This window comes from Hemicordylus capensis, chromosome 3, assembly GCF_027244095.1.
Source record: "Hemicordylus capensis ecotype Gifberg chromosome 3, rHemCap1.1.pri, whole genome shotgun sequence".
Taxonomy (NCBI): domain Eukaryota; kingdom Metazoa; phylum Chordata; class Lepidosauria; order Squamata; family Cordylidae; genus Hemicordylus; species Hemicordylus capensis.
In genome coordinates this window covers 214,662,181-214,683,464 of record NC_069659.1, presented here as the reverse complement: position 1 = coordinate 214,683,464, position 21,284 = coordinate 214,662,181, and the positions used below count along the sequence as shown (strand labels likewise).

Here is a 21,284-nt window from a genome sequence, read left to right as displayed (position 1 = left end):
CTGTATGCTTCAGGCTTCATTCGCAAATCTTCTAGTAGAGTACATCTGATCTATTTGTCCACAAGTAGGAGTACTGTGAGCATTCGTGTAGAGGTGCTCAAAGCAAACTCACCTGCTCAAATGTGAACAGAACAGGTGAACAGAACTATTTTGCCAAAAACTTGAGAGTTTCCTCCACTTCCACCTGCCCCTTTCAGGCATTTTGTGAAGAATCACACTTCTAGCCTACAAATCCTTGAGGATTTGCATGTGCTTGCTTGGGCCACATGCAAATTCTCGAGCACTTTTGGGGCATGCAGAAGATGTTTGTGCATCCTTATCAATAAGACTATCCAAGGATAGAAGTTGTTAAATTAGATATGATGGAACAGCCACAGTAGTTATTCACATGTGCCCTCTTCACATTTAGCAATAGCAATAGCACTTACATTTATATACCGCTCTATAGCCGGAGCTCTCTAAGTGGTTTACAATGATTTTAGCATATTGCCCCCAACATTCTGGGTACTCATTTTACCGACCTCGGGATACATGGATGCAAGGAACGGAACTATTCTCCCTTCCCTCACCTTGCATCCCCGAACTCTCTCGTTTCAAGCACTTTTTTCCCAGCACAGCTCCAATATTGCTGGGAGCAAATTCAGTTCCTCTCTTTTAATGTTAAAAGCAAACACATGTACACACTGCTTTTTATATGAATAGGGCAGACATGAATAAGCAAACATGGCTGCCCCTATCACAGCTGGTTTAGAAAGCAATAGTGGCCTTATTGAAGTTAGTGGTCGCTGGCACTTCTGCTCCAGGAGCAAATCTACCCTGTATTCACAACACTAGCCTGGTCATACTAAGCAATCAAAAACATCGAGCCCTTAATATTCTGATTTCCTTCCCTGGCTGTTTTTAAATGGTATATGTAACATCAAAAAAGGTAGTTGATAAAGAGAAAGAGTTGTGACATCTTGCCAGTTTCTCTCAACTATTCCTGTAGAAGACATGTGTTTTAAAAAATAACTAGCAGGATTGACCCCCTTGTTCACCACAGGCTGCTGTCACATTGGGCAGAATCTAGTGCGAAGTTAAGTGGGACATGTGCAGGAAAACGGAAATGAAACTTGCACAAGAGCCCTGGTGTTCTCTCAAAAAGGTCTCGTTCATTTCAGTGGGGGATGCACAGCAGAATTTTCTGCTGGATATTGTCAGTTCAGCTCAGTGACATGAAAATTACTGGGGAATAAGTAGCACCTTACGTTGCTTGAGTTTTGCTCAGTTGGATACCGTGATGAATTGATGCTGACTGAGCAAAGAGGCACCTTTTAAAAGTGGTGATTCTCTTTATTTACCACGGGGAGAGCAACTGGTCCTATCCATCCCCAGCACAGGATCCCTCTAGTGGCTGTTGCTGGTACCTATTTTAGCTTTCTTTTTTTGATTGTGAGTCCTTTGAGGACAGGGAACCATTTTGTTTGTTTTGTTTATTTATGTAAAACACTTGGGGAAATTTTTGGAAAGTGGTGTATAAGTATTCATCATCTTTGTATTTATATTGAACATTAATTTTGAATTGTAGATGAAGGCTATAGCTGAGGGGGAAGCCACACTGAAAACCTTGGCAGAACTATCAGATAAATATGGAGCTCCCCATTTGCCTAGAGTTGACGAGATAGATGAAATGGAGCCATCTGAAGTAAGTAACAAAATAACAAATGTAATTCATGCACCCACATACATATCCCTGGCTTCACAGCATAGTATTGGTATTTTGATTTAAAAGTATCATTTTCAGTGTGAGGTCCATTCTCAGAAGTCTGTTTTATATTGTCAGAGCTGGGCTGCATTCTCACGATCATGGCAATTCTAGTTAAAGAGTAAACCGGGATTGCTTAGCCCCATGGAGCTGGTTGTGAGAACTCAGATTTCCTGGGCAATTCTGGTCAAACCGTTGTGGTTAAACTGCATTTAACCAGGATAGATATCTGTGATCTGATTGCCATGATTGTGAGACTAGAGCCCCATTCACCATAACAGTTGTCAAGGATCAACAAAAACACTGATACTTCCTAGAGCTTCTTTTACACCTCAAGCCATGTAAGAATTCCAAAACTGAAGTGACGGAAACAGAAAGGTTCTACCAATAAACAAACATGACAATAAAAAGAAAGCAGTCTTAAAAAAAACACACCACCCAATACAATATCCCTCTTTAGACATTCTGTGTACAGAGACACACATGTTTGTACGTATGTGATGTTCTTGTGTGAATGGTTGTATGTACATTCATTCCAAAAGTGAACCTGAGTACAGACTTCCTCAAATGCAGAGTACAGTGTACTACTGTACATATATTGAACATAATGTGCAAATAACTTAATGTGAACACCGAGCCAAATGTTTCTACACTATGAACAGATTGTACATCATGTGTGAACAGGGCTTATAAGTGCTCATGGTTGAATTAACTTTCATCTGCAGGGCCCCCAAGACTGATTATGTGTTTTTAATGTTCAGTTACTAATTTTCCAATATAAACCTCCAATTCCTGCTCCTCCTGTACATTAAAAAAATAACAACAATTAGATGATTTATTTTAAAATGCCCCTCTTACGTATTCCTTAGAGGTATACCAAATTACTACCTAGTCCATACCTGAGGTTGCTTTAAATGGGAAACAATATTTTACATTTAATGTTATTAAATTACACACTTCGTGATCTTGTAGAAACATTTAATCTGCACTACCCAAATGCTTTATTATCCATAGCTTCAAGACAAATGATACAGGAACATGGTGTGCAAACATTGCTAAACCAATTTTAGCTTCCGACCCCAAGACAGTATACTTGTAATTGCCAGGGAAAAGACCAGTCTTTGAATATGTATTATGAGAGTTAGAAAAGAATGTGTCGTCTCTATTGTTAGTGTTGTGACACCTTCATATATCCAGTAAATAATTTCTTTCTACTCAGCCTTGTAGCTAGCCTTTCTTGTTATCTGTGGCACTCACATTTTTGTTGGCTTTTGGGGGGTGGGGGGGAGGGGTGGGCTGGTGCAGTGCTGGTTGAATTCCACCCCATTCACTGCTGGAGGAGGATACAGGGAAAAGGGAAATGCTTCCTTCCCCTCTTCCCTCCTCTCCTCCTTTAAGTCTCTAGAAAGAATAACCTTTCATAATGGGCTATGTAAAAGTTGAGTTAACAGAAAATTCATTATGAACACCAGGAATTAAATGACTGGCTTCATTTGTTTGTTTCATAAGATGTCAAGCTTGGCTTAGGTGCTGGACCTTACCTCTAAGGCTGTGTGACTCTTAGGGACATATTCCTGGCAGCCAAATAACACTTGGAGGGAGGGGGAAATCAGAGAAAATAATCTCCTCCCCATCCTTGTGTGTTTGGCTGCTCAGCAATGATCTCCCTGAGCTCCGAAGCAGCCTCTTGCATGGATGAAGCTCCTGTTCAGCACTTCTAATGCTGCAGAATGTGTGAGTCACTGGCTGACATCCTGACTAAATTTACTTGAGGAAGCACCATTGACATTAAGAGGACAAATCAGGCATGTCTTACCTGTCCTCTTAATGTCAGTGGGCCTTGTTTGAGCAAATTTAATCAGAATGTCAGCCACTTAATGGAATGCAATTCCCCATGTATAACGACTTTTTCTTCCCTAAGTTTTAGAAAATTAAATGCTTGGCTCCTAGAAAGGGTGCCTGGTTAAAGCAGACATTCTTGTCCTTCTCTTTGGCTCGTCTCCCTTCCAAGTAAATTGTGGAACAGTATTCCTAACCCACAAGCTTATAAGCGTCACAAGCACATCTTGTGCTTTACAGAATTTATTTGCAGCCATGGTCCTAGTTTCAGTGACAGCTTCCAAGCCCATTGCCAGCTCACTGTTTAACTCCTAATAATCTTTCAAGCCTTGCTTCAAACACATAGATACATGTCACTTCAAAGTGGTGGTTCAGCCAAGCTGCTGGAGCCCCAAGACCCCTTCTTCTGGTTTTGGAAGGGATATGCCAAGACTGGGCATGACGTATAAAACCTCAGCATATTCTACCCTACTTGCAGTAGAGAACCCAACTTCTGCCCCTCACCTCAAATCAATGTTACAGATGTCGTTTCCATACCAGGGTAAAATATGCTGGGATTGGGGGGTTTGTCTATCACATCCAATCTCAGGATGTCCTTCTGGAGACTGGAAGTAGGACTTGTGTATATGCTCAGGACTCTGGTGACTTGGCCGAACTGCCCCTTCAACATGATGTGTGAATCCAGCCAATGTATTAGCTTGTTTCTCATTCGTAGTCTTATAGCATTATCTTATTCTCTTTTCTTGCTCCTTCATTTGTTTTTGTAATATCTCCCGTTTCTTGTTCAATTTCTGAATCAAAATGTCTTCTGACTTCTTAAATGATCTTGCTAATATCCACTGTAAGTCACTGCTATCCCTGCTGGCTTAACATTTTAGGTGCTTCTTCCTGTTATTTTTATTTGAACCCATAATTACTAAATGATTTGTTTTTGACCAGTCAGTAGATCCATACAAAATTACATCTATCAATAGCCAAATTAATGTAACCTAATTATCAAATTAATTAGGATATAAAAATATCTTGGTACAAGGGAGACTAGCTACACTCGGTCAAATCACTTATAGCTTTTATCACGATGTACAACCTATGAAAAAATATTGTTTCTGAATATTCATAAGTCTTCTATTGAAGATTGCTTAAAATTAGAATATTATTACAAAATATAATGTATTAAAAGTTGAGACAAAGGTCCCCAAGCTAATATCGATATTCAAGTATTTTCCACATATTTAGTGCTTAAAGTTGGGGGGGGGGAATCCATCACAGAATGTCTAAATTCAATATTGTTTAAAATTTGAGGCAAGAATTCTCAGAAAATGTTCAGGTGGTGTCTGGAATAAATGCTTAGAACAAACTCCCATTAGAAGGTGGAAGTGCTTTTAACTGGATTTTTAAAAACAGCCCTTTAATTCAGCTTGCTTGTAGCTGCTGTACCTTGGGGAGAGGCTGATCTTGCCCACACATATGTAGTGTATCCCCACTCATTAACAGGTTAAAACATAAAATGTTAAGCAAGCATATCCATTGTAATCTGGGCAAGCAGATCTGTGATGTACATATCTGCTAGAGACTTCAAAATCAAGTCAGTTTATACACTGACTTGCTGAATATCAAGAGAGTACGTAACTAACCTGATGAGAAAGAGCTGCTCCTCCATAAGCCAATTCCAGCAAGAAGCATCTTCTCTGATCCTTGTCCAAGGATGATGGCAAGGATGGTCCTTGTCTACCATCTTTTGCCACTTGCCCGGAGGTATGCCAGTGGTACATCCTCTGGCCACTCACCTCAGATATAGGTGGGGGCACAAGTCCTCTCTCAGTCCAGCTGACTTCTCAGTCCTCTCCTTAGTTGGCTAACAAGGTCTGTGAGTGGGGGAGGCTTATGCTGCAGGCAGTCCATATGATTTCCCTGTGAGGGTGCGGAAGGAAGGCTGCTTACACCTTCCCTTCCCTGAAGACCACCAAGCAGATCCTCTTCGGTGCGCCTCCAGCGTGCCCACATGGGCAGCCCTGCTCTGTGCAGCTCCGTGAAGCATGAAGCAGGGCGGAGGGATCTGAGGCTGGAACATGTTCTGGCTTCCAGGCATCTCTCAATTGGGGATTCCCCCCTCAGACAGGAGCTCTATGCGCCTATCTCTGTGACTCCTCAAGCTGCATGCAGCCCGGGCAATCACAAGGCACCTGGTAGCTGGGTTAAGGGTGCGAGAGCTAAAAGCTGGGTTGATTAAGGGCGGTAGGTAGGTAGGGAGTAGAGGGATCTACAAGGATCCTGCCACTTCTCACAGCCAGCCTAACTCTGCCTGGGTTAGTCTCACTTTTTCACGTTTTAACCTTGATTGTATCCAAACAGAGGTCACTGAACCTTGCTGAACATCACACAGAGGGGCCATTCACACGAACTGGTGGGTGGGCAGAAGGCTTCCCAAAGCTTGCCTTCTCTCCAGACGATCAATGTTTACCTGGTGGGTGTGCGGGGCACATTCCCACACGATCCCTGCTGCTCCATGCATCACAGAGCAGTGCAGATTGCTCTGAGGCTGGGACTTGTCCTGTCCTCAGAGTATCCACAGTGCACTGAGGGATTCCCCCAAGAGATGTGTGCTCTAGCCATCCATCTCTGTTTCAGTGCAAGCTCCAAACAGTGAAAGCTGCAAACACGATCCTGGGAACTGGGTTAAGGGTGCATTAAGGGGGTTAAGGGCACGGATCCCAACAGTTCTCATGGGCAGCCAAGCCCAGGCTGGCTGCATATGAGAACAGCCTCACACTCTGTATATCACCTGATTTCTTGATAAGGTCCAAGGAAAAAATCCAATGAAGTGTTTGCTCAAAGGCCACACCGCCCCCATTTTTGTTTGTGATTCATATGAGAATTTGCAATAATCACAGCAATGAATTTCTTTCTTTCTCTGACTTTTAGCATGCAATGGCTAATATAACTGAGTTAGAGGAAGAAGAGGGACAAATGTGACCAAGATCTTTCCCACCTGCTCCTGTTGCTTCTGGAAACTCCAAGGCTTACTACACATATGGATGATCCATGCCAAGGAAAGAGGGAATATAGGGCTAAATGATTCAATAAGGGAATGCAGCCGAAATATGAACTTTTTCTTTCTTTAAAATAAAAGTAAAATAAGTAGTTTCTGGTTGCTCCTTGGAAGATTTGATAGCTTCATGAACCACGTAGGCTGATCTGAAGAATAGCTCCCCAACCCACCCAAATAAATGGAGGATGCACTGCGTGTGTGCCTATCGGGACATACTTTGTGACATCCCCAAACCCTGCTGAATGCATTCCTTTATCACATGAGAGGGCTGTTTGTTCAAATTCCAGCTCCAAATACTGGATCATGTTTAGAGTTGCCATTTGGATGAACAATTCCCCACCCATGCTATAAAGGGATATGGGAGAGCAGCGGGATATTTCAAAAGGCATCATGATGGGCAAACACTTGGCATGACTTCCTTCTAACTATATAAGCAGAGGGGGCATTATCTAACCACTGTGGGATTAAATGAGCTGGTCTTGTGGTAGCAAGCATGACTTGTCTCTAGCTAAGTAGGGTCCGCCCTGGTTGCATATGAATGGGAGACTGGATGTATGAGCACTGTGAGAGATTCCCCTCAGGGGATGGAGCCACTCTGGGAAGGGCAAAAGGTTCCAAGTTCCCTCCCTGGCTTCTCCAAGATAGGGCTGAGAGAGATTCCTGCCTGCAACCTTGAAGAGGCTGCTGCCAGTCTGTGAAGACAATACTGAGTTAGATAGGCCAATAGTCTGACTCAATATATGGCAGCTTTCTATGTAGGACCCAAATCAAGTTAGGATGTGCCTTTCTCTTGCTGGTAAAGACCTTAGTAATTACTATGGTTGAGCCCAATGTTGTCAAAACTTAGATTTCAAAAGACTGATCCTCTGAAAAAGACCAATGGATGGACTCTGACAGAGTGAAGCAAAAACAGCAAAATCTAGTGGGTCAGGTTAGAAATCGGCAGACTCGGATGGGACATGGGTGGAACCTGGCAGGTGTGGAATCAAATACTTATTGGGTCAGCTCTGAAATATACTTTTGACAATAAGACTGCTCAGGCAAAGAAAACTGCAGCTGCAATAGCAAAGCAGAAGGTGATATGCAGGATGGCAAGCAGATCTGGCAATGCCATCTAGGAGGAACAAACAATAAAAATCAGTCTTGGAATGTTAATCCCTCCCAGGGGTGCAGCAAAGTTGGTGTGTATCCTGGGACAGGATTTTCAGATAAGCACCCCTTGCCTTCTCCGGGCAGCAAAGGTTGGTAGTAGAATGGAATCTTTATTTTGGTCATTGACCAGAAAAAATACAACATAAGTAGTAACCTCCAGCAATCATGATTCTGCCAGTACTTTCTTTCAAAACACCATTTACAATATAAGAATATATAGTACAGTCAACACTCATGACTTTTACCAATTGCCTCCTTACACCATTTGTAATGTGGCAAAATTTTGCCACCTTCATGGAAACATTAATATCACTGTCAGACAAAAGGAGAGACACATAAAAGGCCAATGGTCTACCTTGGAATCTAAACAAATTAGGTGACAAAAGTGCTAGCTGAATATCTCCTATAAAATAAACAGTGAAGCAACATATGATCAGTTGTTCCAACTGCTCCTGACTGACACGGGCATAACCCTTGAGCAAAAGGAATACCAAGAGAGCGACCCTCTAAGAGAGCTGAGGGCAGCGCATTCAAGTGTGCCAAGGCAAAAGCCCTTCTCGATTTGGCAAGAACAGGCTCATGTAAATATTTTGCTGGTCTATGAGGGTGAGTTGCACTACCTAAGAAAGGTAAATGTCTGACTCAGGCCCTGTCTTCCTGAATCGCTATGTCCCAAATCTGCTGCCTAATTATCTCCTTGGCTTTAAAAATCCCTAAGGAGAGCAACATGGGGATACTTCGCCCATAACTTTCTAATTTCCAATCAACTCCCTCATTCCATATGGATACAAAGTTGTCCTTCAGGAGCAGAAGTGCCAGGCATGCTTGAACAAGATTTAATTTCAAATAATAAGAGATCTTTGCAACCCAGACATGTGCTTCAATTGGTATTATTAACCCCATTCCCAGCTTTAACACTGCGTTGGGTGTCCCTCTTGGTACTCCAAGGATTGTTCTAATAAATTTGGTTTTTATCAACTCTAGGGGGCGGAAATCATTATAATTGCTCAACTGGGGTCCATATTGTAAAGTAAAGCGTGCCGTTGAGTCAGTTTCGACTCCTGGTGCCCACAGAGCCCTGAGGTTGTCTTTGGTAGAATACAGGAGGGGTTTACCATCGCCTCCTCCCATGCAGTATGTGATGATGCCTTTCAGCATCTTCCTAAATTGCTGCTGCCCAATATAGGTGTTTCCCATAGTCTGGGAAACACACCAGCGGGGATGGGATTCGAACCGGCAACCTTTGGCTTGACAATCAAATCATTTCTAGTTGGGCTAAAAATTTCCCTGTGAAGACTTGCATTGCAGTGGGGATGTAACTACCTCCCTTCCTGAAAAAGAATACTGGGTAGTGCCTGTTGGGGCATGAGCGCTTCTGGCCACTTTGATGGCCCTGATCAGCCCTACTCTGTGCCAGCTGCTCTCCAATAGAGATTGTGTGGTCTGATGACATCACTGAGCCAGCATAGCTGTGCTGGCTTGGTGAGGCAGAGCTGCTCTGATCCCAGAGAGAACAGCCTTGCCTTAAAGGGGCTGCCTGTTCTTTCTGGGATCCAGGCGGCTCTGCTCGGTGATGTCATCAGCCTGCATCGGCTCAGTCAGAGGGCAGCTGGCACAGAGCTGGGACCAAGTGAGATGGCTAGAAGTGCTCCTGAGCCAAATGGTGTTGTGGAAGAGGGCACTGGTGCCACCAGTGACAGGTGGCAGGCTATCCCTGGCTGCCCTGGGACTTTCACCTCACTGGCTCAAATGTAGTTATACCTCTGGTGCCTCCTGACCTTAACTGCTGCATCAGCAGAAAGTAGCAACCATTGTGCTGTTTCTGTTTACCACATTTAGAGTCATTTAGATCCCAGTCCCTTGGATATGCAGTATTTCATTAGGTCCAACTGACCTCAGTTCCCTTTCGGTAAAATCTTGAAATTTAACCAACTCAAAACACAACACTTCGTGACTGGCCCTCTACGGCAGTAAGAAAATAGAGTATGAAATACTGTAGTACAAGCAAGCGTGGGAGAGCTTGCTTTCTTTTTTAACCCCTTTAGGATTGACAGCAATCCTTAATGTGTAAGAGAGTTAAAAGACTAGGGAAATATGGTCAAATCTGAAGGAAGATGATGGTATTGCTGTTTAAAATATTTAGAAACTGATTGATTCCCCCCCTCCCTTTCTCTAAATGGTTCTTGCAGGCTTATTTAGTTAAACCTGAGACCCTTTAGCAGCCCCAGCAAAGAATGTCTTGATAGTAATATGCCCCTCACAGCTGTTGCAGAAGGGAGTGTAAGGATGAAAACAGATATGAGGCCCAGAATTAGGCTCAACCAGCCGCACTCCCATCAAAGCTGGAACTCACATATACCTGGCATAAAAGTTATATTCCAGGAAAATGAAATATTCTCCTTCAGAGCCAGTTTTGATGACCTACTGCAATATATTTCCCAGCCAAGAAGATAGTCTTTTCCCCCATTAGCAAAGGATTGATATGCAACTCGCACTGGCATCCATGGGAATGACATACATAAACCGCTTCTGTATTAAGAGTCAGTTTATGAGGATTAAGCAAACTTTTGCCATTACAGTTATGACCCTCCTTCCCACGAGTTGCTCACCTTAGAACTTGCTCTGTGTTATAGCTAAACACAGGCTCAGACTGGCCCACAGGGCAACAGGGCAAATTCCCGGTGCGCCCCACCCACAGGGCGCCCCTGTACCCTGCTGCACTCGGCAACAGTGCATACTCCCACCCTTAAGCACCCATTCTGCGCAAAACCTGGCACCCTCCCCACATACATTCCACCGCCCTCTCAGTGTCCAACCCTGGCTAAGCATAAGTACTAATCATACAACAGGCAAAGAACCTTTTGGACATATGGCGACCAGAACTACGCACAGTACTCCAAATATGGCCGCACTGCAGATTTGTATAAAGGCATTATAATGTCAGCATTTTTATTTTCAACCCTCTTCCTAATTATTCCTAGCATGGAATTGGCCTTTTTCACAGCTGCTGTGCACTGAGTTGACATTTTCAACAAGTTGTTCACCATGACCCCAAGAGTGTCAACAGGCATGTGGATAAAGGTGATCTGAAAGACTAGGTTGACATAGTATACTTTGACTTCCAAAATGCTTTTGACAAAGGCTCTTGTGTAAACTTAGCAGTCATGGGATAAGGGGACAGGTTCATGTGTGGATTGGTAACTGGTTGAAAGACAGGAAACACGGTAGGAATAAATTGACATTTTTCACAATGAAGTAAGAAGTGGGATCTCCCAGGGATCTGTACTGGGACCAGTGCTCTTTAACTTGCTCATAAATGATCTAGAAGTTGAGATAACCAGCAAAGTGGCCAGATTTGCAGATGACACTAAGCTATTCAGGGTAGTGAGATCCAAAGCAGAGTATAAGGAGCTCCAAAAGAATCTTTCCAAACTGGGTGAGTGGGTGACAAAATGGCAAATGTGTTTCATTGTCAGCAAGTGTAGAGTGATGCATATTGGGACAAAAAAACCCAACTTCGCATATATACTGATGGGGTCTAAACTGTTGGTGACTGACCAGGAGAAAGATCTTGAAGTTGTGGTGAACAGCTCATTGAGCTGGTGCGGCCACATTTGGAATACTGTACTGTGTACAGTTCCCGTCACCGAATCTTAAGAAGGACACCGTAGAACTCGAAAAGGTGCAGAAAAGGGCAACTAAGATTATCAGGGGCCTAGATCACCTTACTTATGAGGCAAGACTACAGCATCTGGGCCTTTTTAGTTTGCAAAAGAGCTGACTACGGGGAGACATGATAGAAGTGGATAAAATTATGCATGGAACAGAGAGAGTGGACAGAGACATTTTTCTTCCTCTCTCACAACACTAGAACCTGGAGTCATCCTTTGAAACTGAAGGCTGGGAAATTTAGGACTGGCAAAAGGAAGTACTTTTTCACACAGCACATAATTAATTACCATGGGATGTGGTGATCGCCACTAGCTTGGATGGCTTTAAAAGGGGCTTAGACAAAGTCATGGAGGACAGGTGGGTCTATCAAAGGCTACTAGTCTGGTGTCTATGGGCCACCTCCAGCCTCAGATGCCAGGTGTAAGGGAGCCACAGCAGGAGAGTGGGCTTCTCAGAGACATCTGGTGGGCCGCTGTGTGGAACAGGATGCTGGACTAGATAGGCCTTGGGCCTGATCCAGCAGGGTTATTCTTATGAAGTAGTGAAATTAACCCAGGGCCCACCTCACTTCCACATTTTGGATGCCACATGTAACTGATGCATCCTACATCCTCATTCACCAGAATGAGAAAATAGGGACATGTTGTTGGTAGGTATGCACCCACAGACCTGCAAATATACAAACTTTACTGGATTTCATGTAATGAGGTCTATGCACATTGGGCTGTATATGCATATATGTCAGGCAAAGCCAGGAAGTTTTCCACACCTGGCGTTTAGCCTGCATCTCCTCCGGAATGGAGAGGATGTGTCCACATTTTATCCAGATTTATCCCAAAGTCCCTGCGAGCTATCAGGGAGCACTTCACACACAACTTGGGTTTTTCACTGTGCAGAGTGCAACCCAATTTATATCTAGGGCAAAAAATATATATATATATATCCACTTTTTGTGTTGGTTTTTTTTTTGCTCAGCTTAGAACTTGCCTAAAAGCCTCACAGTAAACCCATGGTAAGGCCTGCTGTGGCAAAGCTCCAGGGTAGAAGCTGGCAGTTAACAGTGTGGAGACAGAAGGAATGTGGCAGGTGAGGGCTGGAGCCAGGATGGATTCCGGTGGGAACCTGGCATAATCAGGCAAATTAGCTGCAGATGCTTCAGTTTATTAATTTTTCAGCCTCCTGTTTCGGTGGCAGAACAATTACTGGTGGGGCTAGAAAAATGCCAACTGGTTAAGAACCCTACAAATATACACCTCAGAACCCATGATTGCCCGAGCGTCCAGGAAGTGATCCTCCTACATTTTGCATGCACATGTCTCTCCTTCAGAAGCTTCAGAAATGCTCTGTACTTGTGTGCATGGCCCTGTGAGGTAGATACCTGGCTGGCAGCAGCTGACGTGTGGATGACTAAGCAAAAAAGAAAGAACAGTTGCCTCCCAGGCTCCTCAAGGACACCTGGCACAGGTGGGAAAAGGAGCCTGCCTGCAAACTTTGGAAGGGCGGGGCAGTAAGAAGGAAGAAAAAAGGAACCTCATGAGCAGAAGGGGGCCAGCTCCCTAGAGCACCAGACTGAGGTGAGCTGCCAGTTGACACAGATGCAGAGGGAAGCCTAAAGCAGAGGCAGCAGCTGGAAGAGCACAGGATTGGAAGTTACCAGGAGGTTTTTCACACATGGCTCTATGCCTCGGAATATCTGAAGAGCGGAACGGAACTGACTCCCTTCGAGCTGACGGTGGGGCGGGGGTGGCTTTAAGGACGGGGGAGGGTGCACTTACCCCCCACTCACCGCCATATGTCCCCCTTTGGTGATCTGTGGATAAATAGTCCGGTGGGGTGGCAGCATAACTCCTTGCTGTCCCGTTGTTTCCCTGACCAGAAGTGCCATGCACACGACACTTCTAGAAACTTCCAGTCAAGGAAACAGTGGGGCAGCAAAGAGGTACACTGCCGCCCCACTGGACTATTTATCCACAGAGTGTTGGAGGAAGAAGTGTGGCAGGGTGGGGGGAGAAGTGTTCCCTCCTCTGTCCTTAAAGCCACCCCCCATGTTCAAACCAGTTCAAACGTGGGGGTTCTGCACCTGTTCGGCGTTCTAAGAATAGAATGCTGAACAGGTTCGTGCACATCCCTACCTTCTGAGGAGTGGAAGCCCTGAAAGAAGACTCCCTAGGAAAAACAGATGGTGTTCACTGTGATGTAACAGGGATGCTGCAAGATGATTAAGCTCAGAAGAAAGGGGTAAGCACTGCATTCCTGGGTGAAGAAACCCCAGAGTGTACAACCCTTTCAAAGGACTGCATCAGAAAAGGGGCAAGGACACAGGAGAATGGGAAAACTAGTTTTTCAATCAACTTGTCATTGTTGGTGAAACACTTCTGAGTCTCTCTTTTGCTGGGTCCCCATGCAAGCTCAACCACCTGTTCAGGGGCATAGCAAGGTTGGAGTGGGCCCAGAGACAAGATTTTAGATTGCACCCCCCTCACTGAAGTTCCGCTCATAAAGTAAATAAATTTTAAATGAGGCTGAATAGTGGTAACAAAAAGCATTGTGTGTGTGTGTGTGTGTGTGTGCGTGCGTGCGTGCGCCACAATAGAACATCATCCTAAATTATTTTTTAAAATGTTTTGTAAATTGTGGGTGATGCAAGTCATTTAATGGTACTAGAGAAAGAAATGCTGTTCTGGTAGCTCCAGGTCTTAATACTCACATCAGTTTTGGAGGATGAATACAACTGAAGGAAGCCCGGGCGGGTGTGCGGCTGGAGGAGTCAGTCATGTGACTTGCCTCTGGGGGGCCCCCAAGGCAGTGGGCCCCCAGACAACTCTCTCTCCTTGCTCTATTATAGTTACGCTCCTGCACCTGTTAGTGGTTCACAAGCTCAACCACTTTTCACTTTGCGGGGATGAAGACATTACAGACCCTCATTCACACTATTCCACCATTCCATTTTTTTTAATGGTGGACAAGTAATATGAGTGGGGTGTAGGCATCTGCATATGTAACCTTCAGTGCACATTAGATTTAAGACATAGGATAGGAGGAAAGGGCACATAGGCTCCCTTGCCTCGTTGCAAAAAAAATCCTACATGTGGACTTGTTTATGAACCAGCCCCCATGTGTTCGGCTGTTCTCGCAGACTCCCACAATATCTTTTAATCTTGTGCTGCGAGGAACATGATTCTATGAGTGATTAAATGCAGGAAGCCTTAACAGAGAACTTGCATGGGAAGAAACAGCAGGTTGAAAGTGAGATGAATCAAGCAGTGAAAGCAGACATTGCTGAAAATAAATCACATTCGGACGCCAAGAAATTCCAGTTCCCTGCAGCTGTGTCTCAAAGGAGTTTCTGGCTGTGTGGCAAGGAGTGATCCAATCATTTCTCTCCATTTTCACTCCACCTCCAAAACAGGCTCTCCTACACAGGCCATTGGCTACATTGCAACACACCTCTTTGATTCATTATCTCAAGCACTGTTGTTTTTGCCATTTGTGTGAGGATCAGAGTGAGACCGAGACAAAAAAAGTGTAGGGTGGGTGGATTTGTTTATTTAGCTGATAACTTTAAACCTGCCCTGCCCACAAAAAGCCAAAAAACATCCTTAACTGGTGACCATTTCTGTATTATCCTAGTCTACTTTGCAGAATGATTGTAACAGCAAAAATTCCATTTAAGTTGAAGGGATGAGTTCTGTTGGTATTGTAACAACATTTTGAACATCAATAACCAAAATAGATGCCCACCTACTTATGCCTATAAAGTAAGCTTTCCATAACTATTGTGCTCCTTATTTTGATCCCAATACCTCCCTATTAAAAAAAGAAAGAAAAAGGAAAACACACCCAAAAAACATCATGGTGTGGATGAAATGGGCTGAGAGGGAAAGAGGTGTTTTCTGCCCTCTTCCATGATGTCATCTCCCATGTATCTCCAAGAGGGCAGAAGGAAGAAACGCTCCCTCCCACCCCGCACCTTGCCTGTTGGGCGATATGGATGGTGTAGTGTTGGGAAAGGATACCTTCTGCAATCTGTTCAAAACTGTTAGTTGGTTGTGTAGTTGGAAATCATCCCACCACCCCCAATTGTAGGGGCTTGGATCAGGCTTATGGAACAGGTACAGCAAGTTGAATCCTTCTCCTGAGCCCAACTCAGCAGAGCAGAGAAAAACACTTCTCTTCAGATCCAAACTAGTTGCATCATGGTCCATATGCACTTTCCTCATTGCACAAATTTTCCTCTAGTGTTTTAAAGTCAGAATAAATGAGATAGTCTGAAATGAACTGTGTATTTCACAGGAATAGGGCACATACTACTCAACATGATGTGGAGAATTACATCCAGATACCCCATAAAATTACGCATAACTATGTGTTCATGATGAAATAAACCTCTTCCTGAAATGGCCCCTATATACCTAATCGACTGCACAAATATTTATATATTGCTTTTCGGCCAAATTTCTCAAAAGAAACGAATTGTGCTTTGTCCTTCTGAAGAGTGCTCAGCATCTTGTAAAATGGAGCTTATTATCGGAAAACATCTTTTAGATGAGTGAGATGAAATCACTTCCCAAGTTAGGATGGAGTGGAGCTTTTTTCTACTTTTACAAATACTGAACACAAGAAGAAATCAGGACAGAGACACTAAATTCAATATCTTGTAAGGAGCACTCAATATTTTTTGATCATTTTGATCAACAAATGTCCTCAAAATTAACATACCAAAGGATTCCATGATCATAAAATGGTTCTGGATATGCAAAGCTGGTTTTATTATTGTACCTCTCTAGAAGGCTGTCAGACTTCGCCCTGCAAGGGCAAATTTTGCAAACCTTGTCAGAGAGTGCAGGGTCAATATGCCAGGTTGTTAGTCCTGACCTGGGGTTCAAATCACTTGTTTGAACAGTGATCCATACACAAGCCTGCCTCCCATATTAATGTACATCCTTGTGTTAACATCCAATCAGCTCTATTGAAAAGCATTGGAACTATCTGTGTTGCTGTAATCCACGATGATTGTTTCATACATACAAGTTGTCAACCGGAAGCAGACACACATGCATGAACTGAGCTTGAATATGTGTATCTGCAACACATCACGCCTGTTTCTGGTGAGTGTAGCTTGCACATCACAGGCCCTGGGAAGACAAGTGAAGGATGGTGGGCATTGGCTTGAAGTAAACAGCCTGGGCAAATGGGGAGTGTAGTGAATTAAAGCCTTTATCTCATAGCAGCTCACTGAGGGGGGGGGGGGATGCTGAATCATCCCTGGCAAGCTGCCTGACTGGGCTTCTCCTAAAACTAATCTATATTTCTGGTTAAATTAAAATGCTGCTACCACCACCACCCCTTTTATCAACAGAACTTGAACCTCCCTGGGCTCAGGGTGGAATCCCAGAGAAGACTCTCTTAATTTTGCTATTGGATAAATACAAAAATCTTCCACGTGTAGACTTACACATGATGATAAAAATGATAGCTGCTGAGCACTTGAGGACGCTTTTGCACCAGAGAAATCCCCCTTCTGCCCCCACTTTTCCTGAGTTAAAAAGCAACTCTGAGAGTCAAAAGAAAACAACAACAAAAAACAGTTTAATTCAATTACTACAGACTGATTCCATCTGAGGCTTCTAGCTTTCTTAGATACACTCAAAAATACTTAGTAGGTTACAAAAGTAGGTTGTCTTAGGCACGCTTAAATGTTTATAGAGTATTTTGCAATGCCCTAGATAGGGTGGGCATAGGTAATGTTTCTTATTTTAATTATGTTACAGGTAAACAGTAATAGACCAGTATCAGGAATATGCAAAAGCACACACATACAAAGAAATGTAACTTCATAACGCACAGTCTGACTAAACAAACTGCTCCCTATGTTGAATTCCCTTTTCCTTGAACTCACTCAGTTCCTGATGAGAATCAAGCTTCCTGCAATCCTTTCTTTTAAGGATCTATAGAGTTATTCCATGAGAGAAACCTCCATGCTGGCTTCACCCATGAGGGAACAAAACTCCATTGCCCCTCACTAAGCCTTTCCGCACGAGCTTCTCTCCAACAAAGACCGCCCTTCTTGTTCCCAGAATTCCCAGCAACTGCTCTCTAGGTCCTACCCACCTGGTATGCTGATTGGCTGCCCTGGAGTTCACCAGCGAGTCAGTCAAGACAAGGGTTCACTCCCTGTTAATTCTTTAGGCTGATCACTACAGGGAGTAATATCACTGGGAATGGTTAAATATGGCCAAATGACATAATCATTACTGAAGGGCGGGGGAATCAACTGTAACTATTCTCCAGAAACAGAAAAATGGGATACACCCTGAGGAACTAGGAATAGAAGAACCTATTAGCTGGCATTGTCTATGTTCCCTTCTTGTTAAGTCTACAGCTACATCTCAGTTGCGATGTCTATATCTTGTCAGCCCTTGCTATTTCATTACAGGTCCAAAATGACTGCATTCCACAGCATTCAAAGTTTCACTCACAAAAGTTTTATTTTACCAATGAAGGCCTTTTAAAAGAGTTGTAACATTTCCCAGATGCTTATTGTATATCATTCTCACATACACACAAACACATGTGCTAGTCAATGCATGCCTTACTACTTTGAACTTATATAAAGTATACAACTTGGGGATCTGCTTGAGTTATCAAAGAAAGAGGGAAAACCTTAAAGAGCTGAATGACAATGAGCTGTACAATTAATTAAATTCACAAGCTGCCTGCATTCATGTGTAGCTTTTTATGCAGGCCGACAGTCTGATTTGTGCTTACCACCAACTGCACAGGAGCTCTAGGAATGCAGAAGTGGAGGAACTACATGGGAGAGGGACAGGAGTCTTGTTCAGACATTAAGCTGGATGTCCATACAGGTGCCTATAAACATGTACATGATTTTGTGTGAATGGCTGTACGTGTGTTCATTTTAAAAGTGAACCTGAGTAAAGGCCTCCTCAAATGCAGGGTAAGGTAGAACATGTACTACTGTATTTGTTGTTCATATCTTGGTCACATCCTGGCTTGCCTACTGCAATGTCCTACGTAGGCTTGCCCTTGGAAACCATTCCAAAGCACTTGATCAAAATGCTGTAGCCAGAGTAGGGTCAGGGTCCGCTTTAGGGGAACACATCACCCCCATTCTAGCTATGTTCAGAAGTTATGTATCAAGCTGGATACAGTGTACCCTGGCACAAGACGAACATAAACACACCTGCTAGCCACTCTAGGCATGCTCCGTAGCCATGCCCTTGTCTCTCTCCAGCCACAACTTTTGTTTACAGAAGCAAAGGCTGTTCCCAGAAATTGTTTTTCCCTGTGATCTGGAATGCTGGGCACCCACCATATTCAGCTGTGTGTTCAACTATTTTATTATTTTAATGAATTGTAAACTGCTTTGGTGCTGAAGCGAAAAGCTGGATAACATTTAAAAATAAATTTAAGCAAATGAAATGAAGTGAAATAGTCAAGCGAGAAGAGAGTCCCAAGTTGCCTCAGGAGGAGCTCTTCCAGATCTCTTTCCCCATAAGGAAACACCGCCGCCGCCACCCCGTCAATGAGGGAAACCGCGGGTTTGAGGAGCTGGGAAAATCAGAGAGGAAAGCCATGTTACATAATGCAGCACAATGTTGCATCATCTCTGGTCGCTTTTTGCAAAGAACCAAAGCAGCTAGCCCGACCATTTCCATGTCTGTTACACAATTTCACAACACAAACTTGGGAACTTTTTCCAGCTCTCCTTTCCCAAACGAGGGGAGAGAGAAGACCTTGAAGGAATTGCAGCGGTCAGCTGGAGCTTGCCTCGAACCCACGAATATTTACTGAATTTTACCTGAGCCTAGGCAAGAGCGGAAGTCTGCGAGAAGAGAGTTCATCAGAGAGAGATTTCCCCCCACGCCTCCCCAAGTTTCCCTGTTTTCCCCCTCTCCCTGCGAGGAAATGGGCTCTTCCAGCTTCCTCACATGATTACCGAGGCACTTTCGCTTTTCCCTATATAGGAGCCAGGTGGACTGACAGCTCCAGCAAGGAGAGCCGTCGTTTCCACTGCGTGCATATTCATCAACGCACACACACACACACACAGACACGCGTTTGCGTAGAGAGGCGTAATCTGAAGCCGCCGATTTAAAAAAAGCCCAGCCTTTGTGCCTTAGAAGGGGAAGATCGTCGTCAGACTTCCTGAGCTGCTTTTTTCGAATAGATTTTCAAGAAGAAACCGGGTGGGGAAAAAAAAAATCAAAAATCATGAATGGGACGCTGGATAGCCTGCGCGACCACACTCTGAATGATGAAGGGGCGTTCGTGTTTACCTCGGAATCTGTGGGAGAAGGACACCCAGGTAAGGACAGCAGCCGATTCTGAAGGGTTGCAAAGAAATCCTGTAGTAAGGGTGACATGCGACTTCTGTTATTATTAACCACCTTTATTTACCTTGCTGTTCACTCATTTCAACAAAAGTCAACCATTCTCCATGGCCACTACAGAATAATGTTAAAGGTCTCAACATTAATCCACCTCACCCCCATGACTTCTTTCTTTTGTGATTTATTCATGTTTCTTTTAGTAGAGTCTTTTTGAAAATATGCTATGATTTTGATAGCTCCAGATTTGGTATTGATAGCCGTGATCCAGCCAAAGTTGCATATTTTTAAAGCTCATTGATCCTATGCAAAATTACTAGCAAGTTCAGTGGCTAAAGTAGTGTATTTTCTCAGGCCTGTTGGTGTGTCATATGTATGTTTTTGAGTTATGCAGAACACTCCATCAGTCAAAGCACTTCAGCTTTCTGATCAAAACTTTTGTGTAACTCAGAAGTCTGCATGTTCCTACACCAATAGAACTGGACTCATAATAGCATTGGCTTGGTTGTGTAGCTTCAGGTGGGAGCTGCACTAATCTCGTCTTGAACTGCATGCCCTCTTTGCCTAGTGGAATTATCTCACATGCTTACGATATCATTAAGCTGTAAATCATTGTCCATTGCAGCTGTGCATGATAGTACTATACTACAAGCTAACATTAAGTGGTGCAGTGGGGAAATGCTTGACTAACCAGTAGAAGGTTGCCGGTTTGAATCCCCACCGGTATGTTTCCCAGACTATGGGAAACACCTATATTGGGCAGCAGCGATATAGGAAGATGTTGAAAGGCATCATCTCATACTGCATGGAAGGAGGCAATGGTAAACCACAGGGCTCTGTGGGCACCAGGAGTCAAAATTGACTTGATGGCACACTTTACCTTTACAAGCTAACTTTGCCTCCTTCCTGGTGGTGGTATTGAGGAGACCAAGAAATTGGTTGTCCATTTTGTTTTCTTAATGACTGGAAAAGCAAAACAAATTGTTAATTTAAAAACATAGACTTGCTGAAACAAGAAGTGGAAAGTTATCAGCCAAATTCTGTGTACTGACATTGCAGCTTAAGTTAACTTTATCTGGTAATTATGAGAACACAAACTACTCGCTTGCAGGAGATAATGGATACATGCTCCTTTGGACAAGGTCAGAGTGGTATCTGAACTGTTTGATGTACCCATGTGTATATTTGGCATAATAAGGTTTGCAGTGTGCTTGCAGGGTTTTCCTTTGGAATACATAAGAGTGAGCAGAACATTTTGGGGGTGGGGGGAGTAAAGAGTGGTGGAGGAGGGCTAGCTTGGTTGTTCAAAAGTACAACGGCATATAGTTGTATGGGAAAGGTCACTCTGGAGTTTGCTCATGTTTTAATTTTTGCTCCTTCCTTTCAACGTCTTAACTACAGATTCCCTGCCAGCTATTCATGTGATGAAAAATAGTCTCTGGTGACTACAACAGAGTAATGCTATGCCCGTTCCACA

The 21,284-nt window shown here is 43.7% G+C and overlaps 3 protein-coding genes across 6 annotated transcripts in view; 2 read left to right on the top strand and 1 right to left on the bottom strand.

The window, feature by feature from the left end:
- DYDC1 (DPY30 domain containing 1) overlaps positions 1–6,724 on the top strand; it is a 29,063-nt gene extending 22,339 nt beyond the window's left edge. For all 3 annotated transcript variants that reach the window (XM_053309477.1, XM_053309475.1, XM_053309476.1), the window contains exons 5-6: positions 1,568–1,684; positions 6,506–6,724. In XM_053309477.1, the coding sequence (XP_053165452.1) occupies positions 1,568–1,684; positions 6,506–6,556 (168 nt within the window). In that variant the 3' untranslated portion in view covers positions 6,557–6,724. The remainder of the gene's footprint in view (positions 1–1,567; positions 1,685–6,505) is intronic.
- Positions 1–19,489, bottom strand: part of LOC128350780 (DPY30 domain-containing protein 1-like) — a 45,946-nt gene extending 26,457 nt beyond the window's left edge. For both annotated transcript variants that reach the window (XM_053309467.1, XM_053309469.1), the window contains exon 1: positions 19,279–19,489. The gene's annotated coding sequence lies outside the window, so the exon portion shown is untranslated. The remainder of the gene's footprint in view (positions 1–19,278) is intronic.
- Positions 19,490–19,652: 163 nt separating this feature from the next.
- MAT1A (methionine adenosyltransferase 1A) overlaps positions 19,653–21,284 on the top strand; it is a 40,039-nt gene continuing 38,407 nt past the window's right edge. Inside the window, exon 1 of the mRNA XM_053309462.1 lies at positions 19,653–19,785. Within this exon, the coding sequence (XP_053165437.1) occupies positions 19,692–19,785 (94 nt within the window). The 5' untranslated portion in view covers positions 19,653–19,691. The remainder of the gene's footprint in view (positions 19,786–21,284) is intronic.